This window comes from Crocuta crocuta, unplaced genomic scaffold (genome assembly GCF_008692635.1).
Source record: "Crocuta crocuta isolate KB4526 unplaced genomic scaffold, BGI_CrCroc_1.0 scaffold159, whole genome shotgun sequence".
Lineage (NCBI taxonomy): Eukaryota > Metazoa > Chordata > Mammalia > Carnivora > Hyaenidae > Crocuta > Crocuta crocuta.
The window spans coordinates 985,542-1,012,767 of NW_027533263.1; the positions used below are offsets into that span (position 1 = coordinate 985,542).

General features: G+C 39.7%; 2 protein-coding genes across 4 annotated transcripts in view; both read left to right on the forward strand.

The window, feature by feature from the left end:
- Positions 1-2,154, forward strand: part of LOC144217882 (aldehyde oxidase 2) — a 110,484-nt gene extending 108,330 nt beyond the window's left edge. The window contains exon 36 of the mRNA XM_077747635.1: positions 1,926-2,154. Coding sequence (XP_077603761.1) covers positions 1,926-2,154 — 229 coding nt within the window. The remainder of the gene's footprint in view (positions 1-1,925) is intronic.
- A 437-nt stretch (positions 2,155-2,591) lies between these two features.
- Positions 2,592-18,500, forward strand: BZW1 (basic leucine zipper and W2 domains 1). Of its 3 annotated transcripts, XM_077747651.1 has the most exons (11): positions 2,592-2,683; positions 3,714-3,787; positions 5,533-5,804; positions 8,752-8,817; positions 9,427-9,562; positions 10,098-10,207; positions 10,350-10,520; positions 11,246-11,392; positions 11,768-11,906; positions 13,276-13,398; positions 13,823-18,500. In XM_077747651.1, exons 2-11 carry the CDS (start codon positions 3,724-3,726, stop codon positions 13,852-13,854), a joined length of 1,260 nt encoding a protein of 419 aa, XP_077603777.1. In that variant the 5' UTR covers positions 2,592-2,683; positions 3,714-3,723; the 3' UTR covers positions 13,855-18,500. The 3 variants fall into 3 exon arrangements, with proteins under 3 accessions (XP_077603777.1, XP_077603778.1, XP_077603776.1); XM_077747652.1 differs by lacking the exons at positions 2,592-2,683; positions 3,714-3,787 and having other exon boundaries at positions 5,543-5,715; XM_077747650.1 differs by lacking the exons at positions 2,592-2,683; positions 3,714-3,787; positions 5,533-5,804 and adding an exon at positions 7,379-7,494.
- Positions 18,501-27,226: the final 8,726 nt, after the last annotated feature.

Genomic DNA, 27,226 nt, shown 5'->3' on the forward strand with positions numbered 1-27,226 from the left:
GGTATAACAGGTTAAGAACCACCAATGTGATGGGAAGTAAAGGTGAGGAACATTGGTCAGAACTATCCCTGGGTGATCTGGAGTACAAACCACAGCATTTAAGTAGTATAGAGAAATGATTCAGGCTGCATCTGGGAAGATTGCTCTAGAAGCGTGGAGAAAGGAATAGCACGATTAGGAAGTTATTGCAAAAGTCCCAGTTACTTAGAGGCAATAGAGGCCTAAATGAAGATGATACTGGAAAAAGATGATTGAATTGAGAAATATGACAAATATAGAAGATAAGCTTTGTGAGGTCAGAGGTCTAACTTGTTACTTTTGTATCTCTAGTGGTCTTTAGCTCAATAACTATTTGTTGAATGGATAAATAAGATCTTGGTAGCAAGGCAATAATGCTATTGTGGTGCAGCCAGAATGCCTGAGTTCAAATTAACGTCTTCCATTAACCAGTTCTATGACCTTGGGTAAGTTAACTTGACCTCTCTATGCTTCAGTCTTCCCATCTATTAAATGGGGCTAATAATGGTTTCTAGATCATAATAGGGAGGTTTGTTTTTTAATGTTTATTTATATTTCTGAAAGAAAGACAAAGCATGAATCAGGGCAGGGGAGAGGGAGAGACAGAATCTAAATTGGGCTCCAGACTCTGCTGTCAGCACAGAACCTGATGCAGGGCTCCAACTCATGAACTGAGAGATCATGAACTGAGCTGAAATCAGGTGCTTAACTGACTGAGCCACCCAGGTGCCCCTATCATAGGGTAATTTTGAGGATTAAATAAAGTGGAATGCTTAGAAGAATACATGACACACATACCTGCCATATAAAAGTAGCTATTACTGATAAAACATTGTATCTTTAACGTAACTTCAGAAGTGAGAAAAAGTTTACGGGTAAGGATACAAAGAGTGTTTAGTTTGGCATTTAGTGGAGCTACCAGATAGGGCTTGGAAGCTTGGGGGAAAGTCTTAGACTGAGGAATCTGTCTCTTGCCACTTCCCTGTGCTCCCCATACTCCTCCATCTCCCACCAAGATCCAGTCACACTAGCCCCTTACAGTTCCTCTAACAGGTCAGTTTTTCCTACCTCACGACCTTCTTTCCCACTGTTACTCCCTCAGCCTAGAAGGATATAGAGCCTAGACAAATATGTAATGATTTAATAGAATTTGACACTCTTTTAAAAGTTAAATCCCTACGAATGTATAAGATGGTCAGGTAAGAAAGCAAGGGGGAAGAAGTTAAAGGAATGAGCACAGAAAAGAGGAACTAGCAATTACAAAGGACTATCCAGGGAGATAACCAGGACAATTGGAATGAAGTTTTAAGGAGATGGGTAATGCTCTAAATGCTCAGAGGAGGAAAGGAAGGTAAGAACTGAAAGGTAACTGGATTTGGCACTAATTCCGAGGAAGAACGCTGAGAAAAGTAATTGTCCACTATATTGAGAGGGGAAGGCAGCAGAGGTCAGATAAATAGAGCAACTAATATAAACTGATTTACCAAAAATGTTTGATAAGAGAAGCAGAGTGCACAACAGACTCTGCTTTTAGGATTTGGGTGGGAATTTTTGCTAGGAAGATAACAAGTAACAGTGGAGTGGCAAACTAAGATACGAACAGGGAATAAAAACGTGAGGCTAGATCTTGGAGACAATGTGCATCTCTCTTTGCAGTTTTATAATGTCCACAGTGCTTTTCACACACAGTACGTTGTCCCTCAGCTCTCTGATGATACACCCTCTAATACAGTGGTTCTCAAAACTGTAGTCCCGTGCTCGCTTCGGCAGCACATATACGAAAGTGTAGTCCCTAGACCAGCATCATCAGCATCAGAGGGAACTTGTTAGACGTGCACATTTTTTAGTCCTACAACGGATCTACATAATCTGTGCGGGTGAGACCCAGCAATCTGTGTTTTAAAAAGTCCTCCAAGGGATTCTGAAGCTCTCCAGGCGAAACGACAAAAGACCGCGGCAAGGAGCAGCGGCTACAGTAGGAGGGCAGAATTTTCTTCGGAACCATCTGGTTCTCCCAACCTCCCGAGAGGCGCAGTGCACGACCCAAGCCAGCCAGCACCGCAAAGCAAAGTCGCCCCGCTTCGGACTAGCCTGAGCGAGCTCTACCAACCCCAGTGGGAGCGGAGATCAGCATAAGACCCTCGGCCACACTCGGCCACCGCCCTAGAAAGGCCCTAAGCGCCCCAAGCTCTCCAGCTTCGACTTCCGGCAGTAGAGGAGGGGGTCTACCGGGAGGGACTCCGGACGGACGTGTCCAAGTTCTTCAGGGTTGGCGGGGGTGGGAAGCGGGGTATTTGTTCTTCTAACCCCTCCATATGCTACGAGGCCGCAAGGGGCAGAGAAGGTAGAAAGGTAGGCTAGTCTAGGATAAGTTTCCGGAAAACCTGGAACCCAGCAAAGGAACAAAGGAGCCTTGAAAATCCTCCTCCCTCTTCTTTCCTAGTTTCCTACCCCGAGCCCCAAGGAATGGAAAAGGCGAGGCTCAAGGCCTCGACTGGGAGGGACGCGGGGAGGACGCTAGAGGCAGAAATCTCGCGATAGGAGTCCGGCCGGGGCGGGGGTGACACCTCTTCCCTCCTCCTCGCGTTAGTTCCGGTCGCAGAGGAGACCCAGCCGCAGTTGCCGCCACCTCGGGGATTTCTGGCTCTTTTCTCTTCGCCTTAAAGTCGGTGAGGCGCGACGCTCGCTTGTCCCGGGACGAGGTTGTGGCCTCGAGTCGTAGGACAGGGCGCGGGGGTGGAGAGGGGTGGGGGGACGGTCAGGTCTGGTACGACCCGGCTTGAAGGGTTCGAGCCGAGGCCGCTGCCTGAGCCCAGGCCGGATCCGGGGCCTGGATTCGAGGGCCACGGCCGCCGCCTCCGCAGGGAGGTCGAGGGTCTGCGGCCGCGACTGGGACGTCGGGCGCGGGGTGCGCTGCGGCACTGGAGACCGAGGCAGGGCCCCCTGCGGCCTTGCCCGGCCTGGGTAACAAAGCCGCTGCGGCCTCTGTTGGGTGATGTACGCGTGGGGNCCTTGCGGCGCCCCGCAGTAGCCGAGGGGGTCCCGGGTGGGGGCGGGTTATCTCGTTCGAGCGGCAGACACAGGAAGGGTGTGGATAGCGAGACACGTGCCCGGGGAGGAGACTTGGATTGCAGGGTATGGGGCAAAGGAGGCTACGCCGGCTCTCGATTCATTTTGCAGGCTGGAGTGGTGCAAGCGGCCGCTGCAGTCACGGGCACAACTTGGTAGGGTGGTGCTGCTCCTAGGCCCACAGTAGAAAGGATTTCTCCTTTGACGGTGTCTGAAAATTGACGTACACGTTTCGGATACCTCCTGGGAATGGTGGTAATCTTAGACTTCTGTGGTGCTTAGAAGTAGTGGAATATGTAGGCGAATTTAAAGAGGAACGAGGAGGAAGCCAGTTAAATGTTAATGATGGGTGATTTGCCACCGGTCACTGTGGTGTTACAAAGTCTTTTAAAAGTGTACTTCATTCACCTTATATCTTCAAAGAGTTCCTCGTAGGGAGAAATGCGATTTGTCGTTCCATTTAATTCAGGCCAAGGTAATTCTTGGTGTCTGTCCCAGGTACTGCCAGGCTAAAAGTGTTTGTTGTCTTTGATTTCTATTGTAACTAAACCAAGGCTTGATGCTTTGTTTTTAAAACAAAATGTTATGGCCCAGATGTTTTTAAGGCTTTACTTTTCTTTTCTTAGGGTGTCTTTTATGAATAATCAAAAGCAGCAAAAGCCAACGCTATCAGGCCAGCGTTTTAAAACCAGAAAAAGAGGTAAATATGTTTTACTATCTCTCTTCAGACTTCCCAGATAACTTTGAAATCTTGGTTTTTCTGGCAGGCAGTTGCTTAATAATAAATCTTTTGAGAGAAAATACCAGAAGGGAACTTGAATTTCTAGTTGACTGCCATTTCAGATAGACTCTTAATATTTTTACTGCTTTTCTAAGCCTTTAGTTTTTAGTGTCAATATATATATGTCTAAGGTTAGTGAATGGTTTTTTTATTGTGAGGATAAAGTACCTTTTTTAAAGTATGGAGTGCATTTTCACTAGCTAAATTTTATGACTTTTGCTTGAGGGAAAAAGTTAATGTATGAAAGGGGAGCTCCTGATGTGATTGCTGATTTTTCCCAAACTTTGTGAAGATTTGTGAGAGAAAAAACAGACTTTATGCATGGAAGCTAATTATGGAACAGAGTTCACATTGTAATATCTTTTGAAATTAAATATTTCTCACAGACAAATATTAGAATTCTGTTAACTGCTTCTATTAGTGGGTAGTTAGGTGAATATTCTGTAACAAGTCACTGTACTAATGATACAAAGTTAAATGAGGTGTGGTCTCAGATATATTTTGTATTGGGCTTAATACTTTCACCAGAATTTTTCAATGTTATTGTTCAGAAACAGTGCTCGCTTCGGCAGCACATATACTAATATTGTTCAGAAACATATATTGACCTTATTTTACAGGAGATTTTGAGGAAATAGAACTGGGTCAGCCACTGGTTATAAACTGTTTTTTCTGCCCTGGGTAACAGACACTTTGAGATATATATTACACAATCTTTTGAAATCTCTGGTCATAGACTGTCCTCTCGGGTAGTGGGGAGACTAAGAGTGATTTGATTCTAGCCTTTAGATTTAACCTGGTAAATTTTCTCAAGAGAAGGAAGAGGAGTTGGAAACCAAGCAATTCAGGAGTAATAGGGAAAAGTCTGTATCCCCTTGAGGATATGGTGATAATCAAGTCATTTTGTTACTAGCATCAGGAAGAGATGTCACTTCCCCATTTCCAGATTGAGATAACTCATGCCTTCCTGGTTCCTGATGGTGGGGTCCTGGGTAGCATGAACAATCATCCCAGGACCTAGGCTTTTCAGTGCTAACAGTCTTGGGCAGACAGGAAAGAGTTGGTCACTCTAGGGCTTTGTGAAAATTAAGATAGCATCTAACCTACATAGGGAAGTCAGCAAAGGCTGGATATGTACCTAAGGCATAGTTAAGTACCAAATGAATGATTTAAAACAAACATACAAACATAAAGTGTTATGGGCATTTAAAGAAAAGAATCAAGAGTTCTAGCGTTTAGACAAATTTCACTCAATAAAATTTACCTGAAGTTTAGAGGATGTCCTAAATTTCAGAAAAGCCCAGAGTCAATAGGAGAGCATTTGGAGTAGAAATTGTCTCCTGGCGGTAGGAACACACTAGCTCCTTTAACTCATCATCTGTGAGACTTGTGTGAAAAAGTAGTAGAAGAAAAGCCACACAGTTCTTGTGACTAGGCAGTCATGCCTTGCATTTAAAGAGGGTATAATGTTTATTCTTTTATTGTGTTTGCTTGCATTGCTGGTCTTGGGTAAGCTTTGTGTTTTGTTTTTTTCAGGTGTTGAAATAAATGAGATTGTGATACATGTGGTTAACTTATTCAGTAGTTACACTTTCATAAGGTGGTGGTTTCATGGCATTTTGGTAAGCCTTTTAAAACTAAATGTTGTGGGGTTTTCCCCCCAGATGAAAAAGAGAGGTTTGACCCTACTCAGTTTCAAGACTGTATTATTCAAGGCTTAACTGAAACTGGTACTGATTTGGAAGCAGTAGCAAAGTTTCTTGATGCTTCTGGAGCAAAACTTGATTACCGCCGATATGCAGAAACACTCTTTGACATTCTGGTGGCTGGCGGAATGCTGGCCCCAGGTGGTACACTGGCAGATGACATCATGCGTACAGATGTCTGTGTGTTCGCAGCACAAGAAGACCTAGAGACCATGCAAGCATTTGCTCAGGTTTTTNGTTTAGCAGATTATCTTGCTCTGTCTAGCTTTATAGTTGAAATCTGTTACAAAACCATAATATTTAGGAATGACTTTTCTGATATGCACATCCCTACTACATCCCCAATCAGTAATTTTTCCAACCTGTGTTTGAACACTCTCCATTAATGGTGAAACCCTTACCTCTTTTTTTTTCCCCCCTTGGTGAGAAAGAACGTGAGCTGGAGGAGGCAGAGGGAAAGAGAAATTCTTTTTTTTTTTTTTCCCCCATAAAGAATGACTAAGACACTTTACAATTTTTTTTTAAATGTTTATTTACCTTTGGGGGGAGGGGGCGTAGAGAGAGAATGAGAGAGAGAATTCCAAACAGGCTCTGCACTGTCAGCACAGAGCCCAGTGCCGGGCTCAAACTCATGAACTATGAGATCATGGCCTGAGCCAAAATCAAGAGTTGGATACTTAACCGACTGAGCTACACAGGCACCCCGGGAGAAAGAAACTCTAAAGCGGGGTTCAGTCTCACAACTGTGAGATCATGGCTTAAGCCAGAATCAGAAGTTGGGCACTTAACTGAGCCACCAGATGCCCTGTTTTTAATGTTACTAGAAGATATAAAAATACAGCATGTGGCTCACATGTTTCTGTTGCATAGCACTGCTCTAACTTCCTCCACCCTTACCAGCTTAGGATATTTTAAAAGAATGTGCCATTCAGTTAAATATCTCCAAATGATAATAATAATCTCATTTCCATAGCTCTTTAAGATATTTGAAAATGTTTTCACAGTGATATATTGACACTCACAGCCAAGCTGGTAAAATCAGAACTCTCTTTGTCAGAATTGAGGCTTGGAAAGGCTTCAGTGACTTACATGCAGTCAAATAATTACTTGGTGGGACCAAGGAACTTAACACTCATATTTTTTAATAACTAGTCAGATGAGTATATCTTCTATTATATTACCAGTTTGTAGTAAGAAATACCTATTTTCTGTTTACAATATTAGCACTAAGTCTGCTTTTAAAATCGTTTTTAAAACCTTTACTAAGGAAATTTTCAAATATATCCTAGAGAGACTAGTAAAATGAACTTCTGGTCTACTGCCCAAATTAATTGTTAATAGTCTTACTCTGGCTATGTTCCCCCTGATGGCACTGCTCTCCTCCATATTTCAAAGTGTATATCAGACATCACTTTATCCATAAATACTTATAAATGTGTATAAAAGATAGTCTCTAACTTGTGGTTTGTGGTCCAGCCTCTTAGGAAGCTTGAAAGGTTGTTTTCTGTATGGAATGTTAATGATATCAAAAACAACTTAGAGCATCTGCACTTGAATGACAGATTTGGCACTGTTGAATGGTTAGTGCAGTGAGTTTAACTGGGTTGTTGAAGAGGGTTATTCTCTTAAATTGTTTCACTTAATTCACATATATTGAACCAACCAGCCAAGTTCCTTTTTGAGATATTGACTGTTTTCAGATCATCTTTTAGAATTTATATCATTTTATTTTATAATGAGAATCCTTCCAGAAAGTAAGATTGAAACAATTACTAATTTTAAATGAAGTTCACTGCGAATTTTTTGTAAAATATACATACCTTAGCCCCAGGTGGTACACTGGCAGATGACATGATGCGTACAGATGTCTGTGTGTTCGCAGCACAAGAAGACCTAGAGACCATGCAAGCATTTGCTCAGGTAAATGAAACTTTACATATTTATTTCGGTTAGCTATTACCTGTCTGAATAGGAGTAGTCTGTGTTTAAGAGATTGCAAATAGAAAATTGAAGAAATTGAACTGAAAGTTTAGAGATGCTTTTTGGTGTGTTTTCTTGTGTGTTTGTTTTATTTTTTTAATGTTTGTTTATTTTTGAGAAAGAAAGAGAGTGGGAGCAGGGGAGGGGCAGAGAGAAAGAGAGGGAGGGAGACATAGGATCCGGAGCAGGTTCCAGGCAGAGCTGTCAGCACAGAGCCTGATGCAGGGCTCAAACCCACAAACCTAGAGATCATAACCTGAGCTGAAATTGGACACTTAACCCACTGAGCCACCCGGGTGCCCCTCTTTTTGGTGTAATATTAGTGAAATAGAAATTTCAAATGTGTTGAGGAAAAACACAGTAGAAAAGATTGAATTATTTTCCTGTTTGTTCTTTTGGAATTAATCCATTTGTAAGGAAAACTGTCTAGCTGTAAAGGAAAATAATTTCCTTGTCATCATTTCCATCACTGAATTATTTCTGCCTGTAACTTTTTAAAATGAATGAGTTAATAGATTAGTTTACCAATCAAAATTTCATTCGAAGGTTTCATACATAGTTTGTGTTATTGTAAGCAAAGAATTCAAGTACTCCTAACCTAGAGATTTGTTACATGTCCTTGGGAAAATAGAACTATATTCTCTGATCTTATTCTGTTAATAATCCTACAGATAGGTAAATGACTTGTATTTAAGTGATAAATAGTCCTTGCTTTAGTATCTGGCAATAAAAATCTGCTGTGGGTTGGCAATTAAAGTGTTATATTGTAAGGTTTGAGAGTTGACAGACTCTTCCCAAGCTGACTTTAAATAGCTTGTAAAATCTTATATCCATTGGAAGTCTCCCTTCTTTGATTTTCTAAAGATACTATTATGAGATACTCAGGTCTTTTAGAAATCTGGCATCTGTAGGGGTGCCTGGGTGGCTCAGTCGGTTGAGCATCCCACTTGGGCTCAGGTCATGATCTCACGGTTTGTGGGTTCAAGCCCCGCGTCAGACTCTGTGCTGAACACTTGCTCAGAGCCTGGAGCCTGTTCCCGATTCTGTGTCTCCTTCTCTCTCTGCCCCTCCCCCGCTCACACTCTGTCTCTCAAAAATAAATGAATGTAAAAAAAAATTATTTTTTTTTTTTTAAGAAAAAATGAATCTGGCATCTGTAGATATCAAATTATTAAATTCTTTTACTGTTCTTCATAGGTTTTTAACAAGTTAATCAGGCGCTACAAATACCTGGAGAAAGGTTTTGAAGATGAAGTAAAAAAGGTATGAAGAACAATATGCTTTGTGGGTAAAAAGGTTGGGGTCAAAGAAGGGAACATTAAATCTTAATTCTGGCACAGATTTGAGGGGATTTTAGATATTTAGGTAGACTGTCACTGAAATGTGATTTGGGGGTATATTATTTAGTTTAATTTTCTATACAGTTTTCCTAGCTTTGTATCCAAGCAAGTGGCAAAAAAACTAAAGACCAAAATGGGGTTTGTTCAAAAGATACAGTAAGATCAGAGCTAAGCAGATTGAGAAAGAGAAATTTAGCATACTTGGTATTGGAGCCTTAGATATTCTGTATATAGGTAGATGAAAAAATGTGATGTTAATAGTAACATCAGGTTTCAGACGTTCTAATCATTAACTCATGTAATACAGAAACCCTGTGAGGCAAGTTTTATTATCCACATTTATATATGAGGTAACCGAGGCACCAGGTTAAGTAACTTGCCCAGGATCACTCAGCTAGTATTACTGTAACTGAGATTAAAACTTGGATGGATAGACCCCAGAGCCCATACTTTTAATCAATATAGATTGCTTTACTGCATCTCTTTATATAATGCAAATGCTCTTTTAACCTTTTACTATTTACTTTTGTAGCTGTTGCTGTTCTTAAAGGGTTTTTCAGAGTCGGAGAGGAACAAGCTGGCTATGTTGACTGGTGTTCTTTTGGCTAATGGAACACTTAATGCATCCATTCTTAATAGCCTTTATAATGAGAATTTGGTCAAAGAAGGTAATCAGCCTTTTAGTAAAGAATTGTCTTTAGTTGGGTGAGGGTGGGGATAGATAAGAGCATGAAAGATGAACTGATAACAAAAACTAGGATATAGCTTATACAGATTTGATTTGTATCATAGTTTTAGTTTTTAAAGAGAAATGCCAGGGAAAGTCAGAGAAGGTGACATTGGGAAAAATGCAAGCCAAAAAGAAAATAAGTTGCCTATTGTAATTTTCATAGTTAAATAATTCTGTTTAAAAAAAAAACACAACCGTCTTTTAAACCAGAATAATGAGTACTCAGTGTGCCCTATTTCCCACAACAGCCCTGTCAAGTGTAAGAACTATTGTGCTCATTTTATACGTTGGAAAGCATTTAAACAACTAAAAACACATCACTAGCAAATGATACAATAGAGAAATTGGAGTGAAATGGTGAGCAGCTTAGTGGCAGAGGGAAGTTTGGGGGTGAAGGGAGTAAGTGTGTGGTTGAAATGGGGAGATAGAGTGGTTGAAATCCACTCATTTCACTCAACTCTTTTGTTCTACAGGGGTTTCAGCAGCTTTTGCTGTAAAGCTCTTTAAATCATGGATAAATGAAAAAGACATCAATGCAGTAGCTGCAAGTCTTCGGAAAGTCAGCATGGATAACAGACTGATGGTTTGTAACTTTTTTCATTCTACCCCTTGCCAACACTTAAAGTATAATAAAGGAACATTCTCATTTCTAATCTATGAAACGAGGAACTTTTTTCCATGATGTGATTTAAAGACCATTTAACCAGATTAAATGCTCTTTTCAGGAACTTTTTCCTGCCAATAAACAAAGCGTTGAACATTTCACGAAGTATTTTACTGAGGCAGGCTTGAAAGAACTTTCAGAATATGTTCGGAATCAGCAAACCATAGGAGCTCGAAAGGAACTCCAGAAAGAACTTCAAGAACAGATGTCTCGTGGTGATCCATTTAAGGATGTAAGATATTTTTGTTTAAACCATCTTTATAAACTAAATAGAATTTAAATAAAATTTTGGAACAAAAATAAACCATCTTTATGATTTTTTACTCACTTGAGAAGCTTTAAGGTATTTCACCAGAGTGAGTTTTCTTTTTTATTTTTTTAAAATGTCTTATTTATTTCTGAGTGGGGGGGGAGAGAGAGAGAGACACAGCGTGAGCAGGGGAGGGTCAGAGAGAGAGGGAGATAGAGAATCTGAAACAGTCCCCAGGCTCCGAGCTGGCAGTCTGCACAGCCTGATGCGGGGCTTGAACCCACAAACCATGACAGCATGACCTGAGCGGATGTCGGATGCTTAACTGACTGAGCCACCCAGGCACCCCTCACCAGAGTGAATTTTAATTAGTAGCTATAGAATGTTGTGCTGGGGCTTTTCATCAGCCTTTTTCATATTTAGTACCTTATTATTGTCCAGAAATTATAAGGCTTGGGGATTTTGTAGGGTGTAAGCCAATGGATAGATTGTTTCCATTTCAGTCCTTTCCCAGCTAGTTTGCCTGTGTATAAATTAAGGCATAGACTAGAGGTCCATCCCTCCCAGTTCTAAAAGTTCTCTGATGATATGTGGTATACATGTGGTTCCATTGCCAGTATGTTTTTATGTTTTGGTAAAAGGTCTAAGATTGATGTACAGAGTATACATGTCAAAACTGATTTACTAAATTGGGATTCTCTTTACAGATAATTTTGTATGTCAAGGAGGAGATGAAAAAAAACAACATCCCAGAACCTGTTGTCATTGGAATAGTATGGTCCAGCGTAATGAGCACTGTGGAATGGAACAAAAAGGAGGAGCTTGTAGCAGAGCAAGCCATCAAGCACTTGAAGGTAAATCAGACTTCACCTTTCTTTGGCTCACAGGTTAAAAACCAATACATGTTTAAAAATAGCATTGACCTGTAATTTGTTGTTTGCTTTTGAGGGAATACTGAAAAATAAAAGCATTCCTTTTTTATTCTCTAAAATATTAACAGTGTATTGACACTTGTCTGGAATCCCTAATTCAGTCAGTATTGCTTGTTTGACTTAGGTGCTTAGAGATCCTTCTGCTTAATTTAATTTAATTATTTATTTAAGTTTCCACTACATAGAATATAATTTACAGTGATTTTGAAAGATCTGTTAATGTTCTGTGTTTTATGAATTTTGAAATGGTTGGTCATTGTAAGAAGTGACTAAATTTTTCTCCTTTCCCTTTAAAAGCAATACAGCCCTCTACTTGCTGCCTTTACTACTCAAGGTCAGTCTGAGCTGACTCTGTTACTGAAGATTCAGGAGTATTGCTATGACAACATTCATTTCATGAAAGCCTTCCAGAAAATAGTGGTGCTTTTTTATAAAGGTAATTTAGATTTTGAATTTTGTGAATACATTTAGTAAAAATCCTAGAATACTCTTCTAGTAATTCCAGTGAGTTGAACATCAGCTCCATAAGTATATTTTACTCTAATTATAGGACTGAATTATCTCTAATTGAATTGACTGCTTTTTAGTGTACTAACATCCAAACATCTTTAAACTTTATTAATAAGTTAAAATCTAAAACCTTCTTGATGTGGCCTTAAACTTTGTCTTCTGTTCTCTACCAGTTCTCTTCCCCAAACATACTCTTCACATCTCTGTAGTCTTTGGCCCATGACAAATTGACTTTCCTTCACTCAACTTCATTAGCCATCTTGTCCTTCAAGATCAGTTCAAAATGCTCTGGTAAAACCTTCCATTTGAGTTATTATTCCCTTTTCTGTGATCCTATTTCAGAAAACTGATCTAAAGTGGTTAATAAAGATAAGGACTTCATTGGGAGAGAGCCCATTGCAATATTTAGATCACTGTGGTTGTTAATAATGTTTGAGGTTTTTTAAACGTTTATTTTTGAGAGCATGCTCGCAAGTGGGTAAGAGGCAGAGAGATAGAGGGACAGAGGATCTGAAGTGGACTCAGCGCTGAAAGCAGCGAGCCTTGTGCGGGGCTTAAACTCACAAACTGAGATTATGACCTGAGCCAGAGTTGGATGCTCAACCGACTGAGCCACCCAGGCACACCTGTTTTTTTGTTTTTGGGGATGGGTTGTTTGTGTTAAGGGTGAGCGAAAGCATGTACACGTGCAAACTGGGAGGAGTGGAGACAGGATAAGAGGATCCCAAACAGGCTCCACACTATCAGCTTGAACTCAGAACTGTGAGATCATGACCTGAGCCAAAGCCAAGAGTCAGATGCTTAACTTGCTGAGTTTAATGAATTATTGATCAAATATCACTGATCACTTAATCACAGGGTTTCTCAACCTTGGTATTCCAGTTATTTGGGGCTGTTTAACTCTTGTTTGTAACAATCCTGTGCATTATAGAGTGTTGGGTAGCATCTCTCCTTAGTGTAACAACCAAGAATGTCTCTGAACATTGTCAGATGTCCCTGCTGGGTTTGAGGTATATAAAGTTGCCTTCAGTTGAGAAAGTCATTGGTTTAGTGTTTTTCCTAGTTGTAGGTTCCTGTGTTGGCAAGATGTTGACAAAACACTTCTTGATATAGGTTTCTCATTTTATCTTTTCTACTTTTCTTTAAAAAGTGAAGAAACCAGTTGAGTGTTCTGAATACAAATAGTGTTTTTACCTGACTTCAGTAGGCTCCTTTTTTGCCATGCACGCATTTGCGCCTTACATGGCTTCTGACTGCCTGAAAACTCCCAAATGTAATGATTGCTCTCTTTCTAGCTGAAGTCCTGAGTGAAGAGCCCATTCTGAAGTGGTATAAAGATGCTCACGTTGCAAAGGGGAAGAGTGTCTTCCTTGAGCAAATGAAAAAGTTTGTAGAGTGGCTCAAAAATGCTGAAGAAGGTAAGTCTTTTACTTGGCGCAGTTTGTTTGGTAAGCCCAAGAGCTAACTTTAATGTGGCCATTGAATATACTACCTTTTTTTAATTCAGATCCCATTTTGTACCTTCAGTACAGAGTTTCATTCATTTCTGACAGATCTGCGAATACTCCTTTTAAGGCAGGTGGGGAGAGCTTGACTTTAAATACTGAAGTTATTTTGATGGCTTAGCCATTATATCAAACATTCTGAGGAGGAAAATTGAAAAGATTGAGACTATGTAATATTTATGAAATTTGAGATTTATAAATCAAGGCTTTTGAATATCTTCATAGGTAGGTGATTATTAATATATCTTAATTGTATTAAAAAGCTTCAAAGTTATAAATAGGAACTTTCGTTTTCTGATATTATGTAATGCTTGACTGCATTTTTTCCCTTTTCTAGAATCTGAGTCTGAAGCTGAAGAAGGTGACTGAATTTTGAAACTACACCCTCAGTAAAGCAAACAGGAGTTGTAGATAAAATGTCAATGTCTCATGTGTCCTGGTTCTTACATCTTCCTACCTCCCTATATCAAGCATGATATAAGGGCTTTCATGGCAAATTTTATTTTAAATGTTTCTATGGTTACTGGAAATGTTGGGTTTAGTTTCTAAAACCATGTTTTAAGTAGCTACAGGAGCTATAGATTGGAATCTAATGTTGCATTAGTCTTTTCAGTTATCTTCTACCTCCTGTATTTTCTACTGTAATAATGTAATTTAAGGCTTTCCACAATGAACAGTTCACTTTATTCCCTGGGTTTTCTATATAAACAGTTTTCAAGATATGATTTGGTTAAAAATAATTTGTTATAAAAATTCTGTTTGCAAATTAAACTGTAAAAGTATCCAAAGTCTCAAAAGGCAATGATTTGTGTGATAATTTGGTATGCCCAAATCCCTGCTCATCATTGAAAATCTCTTATACAGTAATTGAATTCATTAACATAAATCTTGAGTATTTGGACCGTTGCTTGCATGTTGGTATTTTCTTGCATTTTTAACCCTGGATGTCCTTGAGCTCAAATGTTTGCTCTCTGGTTTTCATTTCCATTCTTTAGTAAAGCCATGGAGAACAAGCTTGGAAGTGAGTTGTTTGGAAAATTGTGTGTGGCAGAGATGGTGGGAAGAAAAAAGTTGAGCTTGTTTCCATTAGAAATTTTTGCATTCAGTGTGTATCTTTCCAGGCAAAACCGATGAATTTTTTTTTTCATGCAACCATTTTCAAATGTACCTTAGAAAAATCTTGTCATTTAAAGTATTTTGCACTTAGACTTGTCATGCACTTAGATTGAAAGGAAAGGACTCATAAAATAGTGTGACTGCCTACCTGGCTCAGTCAGAAGAGAGCATGCGACTCTTGATCTCGTCTTGGGTTCGAGCCTCACATTGGGTGCAGAAATTACTTTTTTAAAAAAATTAAAAAGTATGAGTAAAGGAAGTGACTGTCAAAACCCAGTAAGTTGTTAATTATTAAGTGGTCAGCATGTTCTAATTGAGACTCTAAATGTAACTCATTTCCTCTTAGCTTAGAGTATTTGTTGTAAAGAATGAAGTACAATGATGATATATTCCCACTTGATCATATTAAATCAACTTTATTCTCTTGACATTCTTTTAAATAATTCACGTATCTGGCTATTAACATACCCTAGTTTCCATCTTTTTAAATTGCCATGAGCCAAATATCACGTCTATACAAGTGATCCATTTATTTCAGTGGCTGCCTTTTAATTTCCATCTTTTCTTGCTGCTACCCATGTATGTATTATATATATAAATATATATGTAGTCATTAGAAAACAAAATATGACCACTTTGGAGAGGCTTCATATTAAAAGCGAACATTTTGAAAGAGGTGTTTTTTCCTTGATGAAAGAAACTTAGAATGATGTCACCAGACTGAATGGAAATTGCCCCTTTCAAAGGTGCCATTCTTACGAGCCAAGAATTTGGTGTTTAAAAGTTCATCTCGAGGGAATAATGTGTAATATAATTTGAAGTAAAGGTATAGTAACCTTTTGAAGAACAACATTATAACTGATAACCATTATGAATGGGGTGAAATTGTTAAAGAAATAACTTTGATAAAGTTTTAATGCAAGGGCAAAATGTATTCACTAGATTTCTACATAGTGATCTGCTTTTACTTTGTAATTTGTAGTCCTCAAAAGACTTTTTTTAAAAAATAAAATCCATCCTTATGCTTAGGTTATAGGTCAGTCTTTTAATTTTTTTTTTTTTTTTGGTGTATTCCATGTTAATACCTAAGAATAGCTGTACATTATACGTTCAGACAATGTCTGTACTGTGTAAGCATTGGATAATTGTCCTTTTCATCTTTATGATTCCCTGACTGTAAACACCCACACACAATTCCAGTGTAGCAGAAACTACATCAATATTTCTACAGCCAAAACATTGCATGTTACTGTTGTACAAAGTGTACCCTATTTTATTATATACTGTGTATAGTGAAAGAGTGTGTAGTCTTCCAGAACTACACTATGATCTTTGATCATAGTTTTTTTTCTTCATAATGACAAAGTAGTATTTGCTTACTACAATGTTACAGTACATGGATACGTCACCTGTGATAGTATAAAGAAAGGGAATGCTTCCTAAAGACTACAGATTTTCATTTTGAATTTTAAATGGTAATTTTGGAATTCAGCTGCCAATGCCCACTTACGGCCTCAAATATGTACTGCTTAATCTAGATGTTAAAATTGTACTTGTAATCAGGATTGGATAATGTTAGTTGATTTTCCTAACTTGGTGTCGGTTTCTAAGGATGTCTTCTTTTAAGTGCCATAATTAAATGTGTGTTTAGAGCTGATCCTAAGTTTCTTAATTATTCTGGGAGTATTGTCCTAGAAATTTTGTTAGTCTGTTCTTAGGAAAACTCCAAATAACCAAATATGCCACAGGAAATTTTGACATAGCATAGTGATGGTGGGGAGAGGAGATGCATGTGACTAAGAGATGTATCTGCTTTGTACATGAAAAAGGATAAGGGTGATTGGGGGGATGGGCCTTCTCAAGGGTGATATCACCTCTGTTGCAACCTAATGTATCTTTTTAAAAGGGAGGGAACCTGAAGATAAACATTTGCATTGGGAGTCATATCTTTTCTGTGTATCCATATCTGGAGGCAGTATTTTAACACACATCATTTCCCATTGTTTTTGAAGGTCTTAACAGATTGTTGCGTGTAACTGTATCATAAGTAGAATCATTTGGGATTCTTCTTATCTATAAAAATCAATTAAAGTTGTTAGGTATAACACTTAGATAATGGTATTAAAATTTTACTGGTGAAACTACAGGAGATTCAGGAAATGACAGAACTATTGGTTGGCTTTAAGTGTAACAGATAGCAAAATTTTAGTGTGCATTATTACTTGGGCTACTGAATGACCTTCGTAAAAATTTTCCCCAGATGCTATTTACAGTTGCCATGTAAAATAGTTTAAGCATTTCTGTGAGAGTTCTGGTATATTGCTGTGTTATGATTTTTTTTATGTAAAGTAGTAAGTAGTTCTTTAGTATTCCTATAAGGTGTTTCTATTTATCAGCTTACTGAGGCCTAAAGGTTTGAAATATAATTAAATAAATTGTTCAGTGGTCTTTATGTAGGTGGACTCTAGTAGATGTGAAAATACTTTTGACTTCAAAATAATGGTTTTATAATTGGCTTCTGTTTAAAAATGAATTGTGGATTTGACCTAAACGTAACATTTTATGTTCAATTTTTTTTCTTTTGAGGGAGAGGGAGAGAGAGACTCCCAAGCAGGCTCCACATTGTCCGTGCATTGACCCTGACGTGGGGCTTGATCCCACAAACCATGAGATCATGACCCGACCTGAAAATTAAGAGTCAGTCTTTTGACCAGGGACCAGGCATCCCTGACCTAAACCCAATCTTAAATGTATAACTGTATGGACCTTGGTATGGATCAGAAAGGTTTCCCAACTCCCTTTCCTTTCCTACTTTTTTTGCCGTGTTTTAACGGGGCAATTAGCCATATCAAATGCAACCTTTTTTATTTCCATACATTTAAAATTTTTTATTTTAGGATTCTAGTCTCCCCTCTGAATAACTGAAAAAAAGGGGATGCCTGGGGTGGCTCATTAGGTTAAGCAACTTCAGCTCAGGTCATGACCTTGCAGTTCATGAGTTCAGGCCCTGTGTTGGCCCCTGTGCTGACAGCTCAGAGCCTGGAGCCTGATTCAGATTCCGAGTCTCCCTCTCACTCTCTGCTCCTCCCCTGTTCACCCTCTGTCTTTGTCTCTGTCTCTCTCTCAAAAATAAGTAAACATTAAAAAAAATGTTTTGAAAAAAATATGAGGATACTTTACAGATGCACTCAGTCACTGTCAATTTAGTAACTTTTAATAAGAACCTTATTTAAATTAAGAGTTCAGCTGTTGTGCCCACTGTAGTGCCCTAGAGGAAGCACTAGTAAAAAATCTGCTGAGTCCTTTGTTTCATAGGCTGTCTAGAGGGACCAAGACCTTGTTCAAACTATGATCAGAATGTTTATGGTTCTATTAGTCCAGGCTTGGGAACTATGCATTAAGTATACAGTGAATTTGGGGTGTTACAAAATTCTCAAATACAGTTGCACTGTTCCATTTCAGGAGTTTCCGGTCTGTGTAACTATTTTACAATACCTAAGGACAAAAAGTTTAAACCATTTTTTTTAAAGTTAAAATTCTGAAGGCTGTGTTTAAACAGGTGACTTAGAGGTAAACCTATTGGGTGACCCATTATAGACTGCAGCCTCTATTACTTCAAAAATTTGTTCTGTGTTCTCTGGCATCTTAAGAATATTTTCTCTGTAAATACACCTCATTTCCATTCTAGTTAGGAGTAATGGACCCCGGCATGGCAAACAGTTGAAGAGTGGAGAAAACTGGATAGCTGATACACCAGATAGTTGTTGGCATTCAGAACCACCTCCAGTCCAGCCATTCAAACCAGTAATTCCATTGCTGCGTTATTTGTGTTAACTGTGAAATTTGCTTCTTGTCTGTACCCTTAAAGTTGAATAAAATTTCCTGAGACTCCTTGTTAACTTAGAGAAGCAATGACTATTGTTGCCTTGGTTGTTGTATGCTAATAACATGTAAGCACTGGAGTTGCTTCTGTCTCCAGTCCTTGTCCTGGGCCTTGCAGTTTTCCCTCTGGTGTTTTGAATGCCATCAGAAGGCCTCTTTTTTTTTGTCTGGACCACTTTGGCTGTTGTTTGGCTCACATGTACTTCAAACACTCAAAAACTGCTGTCATTTCACAATATTAGTGTCATCTACCCTCCCTGGAGAGTTTCACCTCACCTCCCTTTCAGCTCTCACATTTGATGGGTCAAGTTCTGTCCATTTCAACTCCCAACTCCCAGTTCATGCCACCAGCATCTATAACAGCTGGAGTAGTCTTTCAATGCAAGTAAAGCTTCTTAAGACCTTTTTGCTGGAGGGACCTGCATGATTGGTTTTTTTTTTTTTTTTTTTAGCTTAATCTTTTATTCACCCCCTCTGCCCAGCATCCAATAGTACTTGTCAGGTAGTGGGCATTAAATGTTAGGTAAGTGAAAAAAGGAGAACAGGGACCTGGGTCTAGTCAGAATACTGAAGTTGAGGATGTGAAAAACTTGAAGGGATGTTTGCATGTACAATGAAAGGTGTTCTGTGATTTTGGAATATTTATTTAGAAGCAACTTTTATGAGGTTGAATCCAAGGTATTTCTGTTCTATGGCAAGGATTGCTGTGACATAGGACCTAGATGGACTAAGAACCTGTCGACAAATCAGATGGGTGTTCTCAGGTTCTCTGCTGAGCTTTAGCACCGTGGTAGCAGACTGGATGCCAAAACTCAAGCCTACAAGAGGAGGGAGCTAATCACAAGTGAGTTGAGAACAAGACTGAAGACATAGTAGGTACTGGCAAGTTGGAGAGTCTGGTTTCAGGGAGTACATAGTCTGTAAGTCCTTAAAATCACCATGAGAGACAAGTCACACTCAAAACACGGTTTGTAAGTCCCTAACATTGAACAAATAGACCATGTGTGCCTACCTGAAACAGTTGGAGAAAGATACCCTTCTATTAGCTGGGTGGCTGGACAAATAATTCAACCTCTGAGCCTTGTTTTCTTCATCTGTAAATAAGAATTATGATTAAATGATGCCCATCTTCTGGAGTGATTGAGTTTACAATAATCTGCTTAAAAAAAGGTACTTAAAACAGTACCTGTCCAAAGAATCTCTCCATGAACTGTGGCTGTTTGTCAAAGATGTGTTCGTGGGGGAACAAAACGCCACTGACAGTGCCAAGCCCTGACTGCAGGTTTCCTGTTTGATTTGAACTAGTAGAAGATCATGAAAGTCCCCAAAACCATCAGCATGATTTTTGCTTTAGCAACTGTAGAAAGACACACAAGATTAACTGAAATCTTCAAGGCCCCGTAGTAAGAATGGAAGTCATATTTTTGTGGATGTGGTCAAGTGTCCTCCCCAAACTCCATTCTAATTAATAAGATAAAAGTTACAAGCCCACAAAGGGTTAATGGCAGATGATAAGCATCTTACATTGAGAGAAGGAAAGCAGGTAAGTGACCAATTGGCAGGGTTTCAGTTTTCTCTGTTCTAAGCCCCTGCAGTGCAGCAGAGAGCTAACCATAACTTAAATCAACACCGCAGGTCCAAAGGAAGTCTCAGAAGTTGGGGCATTGGTTTCTTTTAAGGGTGGGAGTAAGGAGCAGGGTGGAAAACAGAGGAGTTTATTGGAGTCTTTAAAAGGAGTAGCCACCTTTGTCCACTCGTCGTAACTTACACCACCATGTGACTGCACTTAAATTCAGAAAACAGGAGGTTTACCATCTGCAGAAGGAAGTTAGGGAAAAGAAGTTGAGGCTATGAACTGGTGGATACCAGACACAGGTAAAAGTACTATATTAAAATGCAAAAAACAACAAATTAATAAAATGGGCAGATCCTTAGCACTATACACCTGTGTGGCAGAAACTAACAGTCATCCCTGTTATTATTCTCTGACATTTTCTTAGAATCCTCAACTTTTAGCTGGACATGGGACTCTCAAAAAAGGAAAGAAAAAACTCTCCCAGCCCAGCCTTCCTCGTAAGTGTGGCCACATGATTAAGTTCTAGATTGTGGGACGGGCTATTTCCAGTGCCTTTGAAGAGGCCATGTCTTCCTTTTTTCCTTCCTGTAGCTGGAAATGGGCATGATGACTGGAGATCAAACAGGGCTCTTGAACCATGAAGATGAGGAACAATTTGCTGAGCATTGCAAAGCTACAAAATAGAAAGGGCCTGAGTTCTTGATACAAGCTTATTCAGTGTTCCATCTCTGGACAACCTACAAGATGATAAAGAAAATAATCTTAAGTTATTTTATTTTAGGTCTCCTGTTACAGGCAGTTGAATGTAATCCTGAATAGTTGTTTAGAAATACAAAGAGAAATAGCAAAAGGAACAGACTCAAAATAGACTCAGTATGAAAATCTGAATAGATCAATCATATGGGAAAAAATTCAAGTGGTTGCTGTGCTGTTTATTAAGCTATTATCTCTCAGCTTCAAACACTCTTGTCCTATGTGATGATGAGGCTGGAACTCTGCAAACTACATTTCTTACATGGGATTGGGGGTAGGGAAAGGTACGGAGAAGAGTGTTCCTTGGAAAGGAGAGAGCATGTGCAAAAGGCTGGGAAAAAAGAGAATTTGGTTTATTTAGATAATTTTTTTAGACCTAATGTATTTTTTTAGTGTACAATGCATTGCTTTTTAATTTATTCACAAAATTGTGCAACTATCACCACTACTTAATTCCAGAACATTTTCATCATCCCATAAAGAAACTTCATAACCACTAGCGATCACTCCCCATTTCCCCTTCTCATCTCATCAGCTCTACCAACCACTAACCTACTTTCTATCTCTATGGCTTTACCTATTCTGGACATTATTTCACATAAATAGAGTCATACAATATGTGGCTTTTTATATCTCGTTTTCTTTCACTTAGCATAATGGTTTTAAGCTTCGTCTAGATTGTACCATGCATCAGTATTTCATTGCTTCTTCTAAAAGGCCAAATATTCCATTGTATGGATATGCCACATTTTGTTTATCCATTATTCAGTTGATTGTCATTTGGGATGGTTCTACCTTTGGACTATTATGAATAACAATGCTATGAGTATTCGTGTACGACATTTTGTATGGATATGTGTTCTCATTTCTCTTAGGTATATACTTAGGATGGAATTGGTGGGCCACATGGCAACTCTATGCTTAACTTTTTGAAGAAAGACCCAAATGTTTTTTAGAATGGATGCACAAGTTTTACATTCCCACTAGCAAATGTCTCTACATCCTCATCAATGCTTATTGTTGTTAGCTTCTTTGATTATAGCCATCCTAGTGAGTATGAAGCATTTTCTCATTTTGGTTTTTATTTATTTATTTATTTATTTTAATGTTTTATTTATTTCTGGGAGAGAGAGAGAGAGACAGCGTGAGCAGGGGAGGGTCAGAGAGAGATGGAGTCACAGACTCTGAAACAGGCTCCAGGCTCTGAGCTGGCGGTCAGCACAGAGCCCGATGCGGGGCTCGAACCCACGAACCGCGAGATCATGACCCAAGCGAAAGTCGGACGCTTAACCGACTAAGCCACGCAGGCGCCCCTCATTTTGGTTTTTATTTGCGTTTCCCTGATGAGTAATAATGTTGCATATCTTATTGGCTGTTTGCATATATTCCTTAGAGATGTGTCTATTCAAGTATTTTGCCTATTTTTAAACTGTGTTACCTTTTATAATTGAGTCATAAAACTTTTTTTTAATGTTTATTTATTTTTGAGAGAGAGAATGCGAGTGGAGGAGGTACAGAGAGAGGGGGAGACACAGAATCTGAAGCAGGCTCCAGGCTCTAAGCTGTCAGCACAAAGCCCGACATGGGGCTCGAACTCACAAGCTATGAGATTATGATCTGAGCCAAAGTCAGATGCCTAACCAACTGAGCCACCCAGTTTTATGACCCCGAGTCATAAAACTTCTTTACATATTCTGCAGACAAGGGCATAATTCCCTTATCACATATATGATTTGTAAATATTTTATGTCTGTAGTTTGATACTGTCTTTTGTGTGTGTGTTTAAGTACGCCTCACACCCAGTGCAGAGCCCAATGGGATGCATTTGTGCATGTGTGTATGTGAGTGTGTGTGTGTGTGTGTGTGTGTGTGTCTAATGGGAATACTTAATATCTACTCTCTTGGCAAATTTCAAGTATTCAAAATAGTAATATTAACTATAGTCATCATGCTGCATATCAGATTCCCAGAATGTATTCATCTTATGACTTAAAGTTTGTATCTTTTGACCAACATCTCCAGTCTGCTATCCCTCATTCTCTGGCAACTATGATTCTACTCTGTAGTTCTATGAGTTAAACTATTTTAGACTCCACATATAAGTCAGAACATACAATATGTGTCTTTCTGTGTCTGGCTTATTTCACTTAGCTTAATGTCTTCTAAGTTCATCCATGTTGCTGCAAATGGCAGGATTATCTTCTTTTATATGACTAAATAATATTCCAGGAATTTCCTTCTATTCCAAGTTTGTTGAGTGTTTCTATTGTGAAAGGGTGTTGGATTTTGTCAAATGCATCTATTTTCTGAGTCTGTTGAGATTATCAACTCTTTTTGTCTTTTATTAATTTGATGTATTACATTGATTTTCACATGTTGAACCATATTCTTTGTATTCATGGGATAAATTTCATTTAGTCACAGTGTACAATCCTTTCATATTTGGTTTTCTAGTATTTTGTTGAGAGTTTTTTGCATCTGTATTCATAGAGGATATTGGTTTATAGTCTTCTTCACCTGTGAGGTCATTGTCTGCTTTTGGTATCTGGTTAACACTGGCCTCACAGAGTAAGTTGGGAAGTGGCCCTCTTCTGTGTTTGCTAGGAGTTTGCAAAGGATTGATGCTAATTTTGTTAAACACTGGTAGAATTTACAGTGAAGCCATCTGTGCTTGAGCTTTTCTTTGTGCAAAGTTTTGTGGTTGTTGTTGTTGTTTTTAAGTTTTATTTATCTAAATAATTACTATACTTCATGTGGGGTTTGAAATCATGACCTAGAGATAGAGTCTCAGGCCTTTCCAACTGAGACAGCCAGACACTCCTCTTTGTACTAGGTTTTTAATCACTAATTCAATCTTTTGGCATAAGTTTATTCAATTATTCTTCTTCTATCCTATTTTTTAAAGATTTTGTTTTAAAAAGAATTTTTAAAAAAATTATTTTTAATCTCTACACCCACCATGGGGGTTAAACCCACAATCCTGATTTCAAGAGTCATGTGCTCTACCAAATGGGCCAGCCAGGTACTCCTATTTTACTTCTTCTTAAGTCAGTTATTGGTGAAAGGAAATTTGGCATTATGAATCAAAATTTTATTTATTTTTTAATGTTTTATTTTATTTCTGAGAGAGAGAGAGAGAGGCAGCGTGAGCAGGGGAGGGTCAGAGAGAAAGGGAGACACAGAATCCAAAGCAGGCTCCAGGCTCTGAGCTAGCTGTCAGCACAGAGCCCAATGCGGAGCTCGAATCCACGAACTGTGAGATCATGACCTGAGCCAAAGTCTGACACTTAACTGACTGAACCACCTAGGTACCCCGAATCAAAATTTTAAATAAGCCTATCTTTTGATTTAGCTGTTCCAGTCCCAGGAATGTATTTCCATTATATATTGCTATAATAATAAATCACCCCAAAATTTAGTGACATAAAATAACAACTTTTATTATGTTCACAGATTCTGTGGTTCAGGAATTTGGGTAGGGCACAATAGAGACTGATTGCCTCTATCTCTTGTCTAGGGCCTAATCCAGGAAAATTCAAACAATTGGGAGAAGGAAGTAACTCAAATGACAGGTCGGGCAACATTTAGAAGCTGGTCTCAGATGACTTGGAGACTGGGACTATTGACTGGAACACCTACATGTGTCTGGCCCTTCTTGGTGACTTTGTCTTCTCTTAGCATGGTAGCTGGATTTCGGAAGGTAGTCCCTCAAGAGAGAGCTGTGGAGAGCAAGTGTTTGATGAAAACAAGATGGAAGCTGCATGACCTTTTATTGACCTAGTGTGACTTCTGCTATTGTCTAATATTTGAAGCAATTATCAGTTTCAAAGAACATGTGAAGTTGAATATAGTTGCTGACTGTATGTATCACGAACCGAGAGGTCATGACCTGAGCTGAAATCAAGAGTTGGAATTGTACTGACTGAGCCCCCCAGGCACCCCCCAGTCTGCTGCTTTTGTGGCTGTGATGTTTGCTTCTGGCAAAGGTAGGAAAACATTCCAAACAAACTCTCTTTCTAAGAGTAACTAGAAAAACTGAAGAAATTGTAAAAGATGTAAGTTTGCAAACACTGGGGAGTTACCAAGCTGTGATGACTTAAGGGGTCAACATCCTTAAGAAAAGAAAAGGGAGGGCCAAAGAAGTGACCCTTCAAAGTATTAGGGAATTTACGACTAGTGGCTGAAAGGTTGAGCAGAATTTTACGTAGCTGCATGGGGCTGGAGGGAAAATGGGTGGAGAAAGCCTACAGCAGATACCATTGGTGCCCTGCCCATTTCCCTCAGGCTTTTCCATTACAGTGAATGGAGGTTAAAGTCCAACCACCAGTATCTCATTTGCATTTCTTTGTCTGAAGGCTGTCAGAGCCCACTCTGTTTGGCAGGCTGAAGTGCCAAGAATTTATTCTCTCCACCCTAGCAGTCCTCAGCATTGCTCCTTTGTAGAATAATTAGAGGCTCTTCTACATGAGCTCCCAAAGTTCCACAGAGGCATTCAGTTCCAGGTGCTCACAAAAGGAACTTTCTTTTTTTTTTAAAAATGTTTGTATTTATTTCTAGGAGAGAGAGAGAGAGACAGCGTGAGCAGGGGAGGGTCAGAGAGAGAGGGAGTCACAGACTGAAACAGGCTCCAGGCTCTGAGCTGGCAGTCAGCACAAAGCCCGACGCGGGGCTCGAACCCACGAACCGCGAGATCATGACCTAAGCGAAAGTCGGACGCTTAACCGACTAAGCCACCCAGGCGCCCCGGAACTTTCTTGATAATGCATTCTGTTTTGGATGCCATCCCTTCCCTCCTCTCCTGCCCCCCTTCACTTTACTCTCTTACTGATGCCTTTTGGAATCACTTCCCAAATAAACCACTTGCACTTGAAATCAAGCTTCAGAGCTTCTACTTCTGGGGAAACCCCAAACTAAAGCATTTGGGCCAATAAATTGGTCCTACACAGTGGGGTTTCCAAGATAGGACTCTTGATGGGGTCACTCGCTGACCAGATAGTTAACAAGGACCGTATGTGGGGTGCTGACAATCCCTGGAATGCTGTCGCGCCGCCACTAAGACTCTCACTTGTGAATGGGGATAGGGTACAGGTGGTATGGCAGTATGTGCTGGCTTACACAACATCACTAGCATTTGAGAGATGGCAATGGTAATTATAAGGACTGAGGCTTGTTTTGTTAAGTGCCATAGGTGGCCCGGCTTACAATTTTGGTGAGCCAGGCAGCAGCTATGCTTTCCACGTGTCCAGCCCACTCGGATTCCCTGGATGGAGCAATTGGCCTCAGCTGCACGCCAGAGCTCACTCATTTGCTTTCCCAGGCTACTGGCTGTGATGGGTCCGAGTCAGCTATTCCTTGCTAGTTGACCCCAGATGGGAGGACGGGAAGGAAGTCCTTGGTAGTTGCAGAACAAAACTTGTTGTGTTTGGAGGACTTTCTTTCTCGCTTACCCTGAGCTGCCATCGGCTGCCTTAGTGGCATTTGGTGAAGCAGAGAAACAAATTAGAAGTAGCGGGCCTAGGAAACCTGGTAAGTTCCCTCCATAAGTGCACATTGGACCCTGTCTGTCCTTGGTTCCCTGCTGTTGAGTTCTTTTGAACCATTTGTTCTGGGTTTTCATAATCCGTTTGTTCAGGCTTGGATAGCTTGAGTTGTAGCAGGAGCCATTGTGATTTGTAAAGGTACTGTTGGAAAGAGGAAGGACACGAGGTAAACGGGAAGTCAGGGTCCACTTTAGGGAGATCTCTGTTGGAATTGTGTGTGTGTGTGTGTGTGTGTGTATACACAAGATAGGAATGCCAACTCTATCCCCCTCCCACAGCCCCAGAGGGAGAATATCAGCTGACTGGTCTACTTCTAGTTATGAACCTATGACTAAGAGGAAAATGATTTTTATTGGACACCACCTGGTCTATGTATGTGTTAAGCTCAGAGGAAAGATGACCACTGAATGGCTCTCTTGGATTTCTTCCTTCCATTCGGTTGCCTCCAAACAGGGGGTTTGGGTTTGGCTCTCTTAGCTTATCTAGGAAGCTGTTTGGTTCAATCAGTAAAGGCCCCCCAACATTTGGGGAAGAACAAATGCTAACAGTGGAAACTTTGGGCTTAGTTATAGATTTGTTTCTTCTGTGTTCTTTCTGAACTTTTGATGAGGAAGATGGGGAATACTCCTGTCCCCAAATAAAGTCCATTAGGACATATTTTGAATAGATGGTCCAGAGGGCTGAAAAACAATCAGAGAAAAAGCCTGTTTTGCAGGAGGGAAAGATAGGAGATGGAGGTAAAGGAATGTTAGTCCAAACTTTGAATCTACCTCAGGCCCTGCTCTTGAAACCCCTACTATTTCTGCCCCTGCCTCCCCCGCTTCTGCTCCACTGCCAGCATGGCTGGCTCTGCCCAGTCCTATACCCTCCTCAG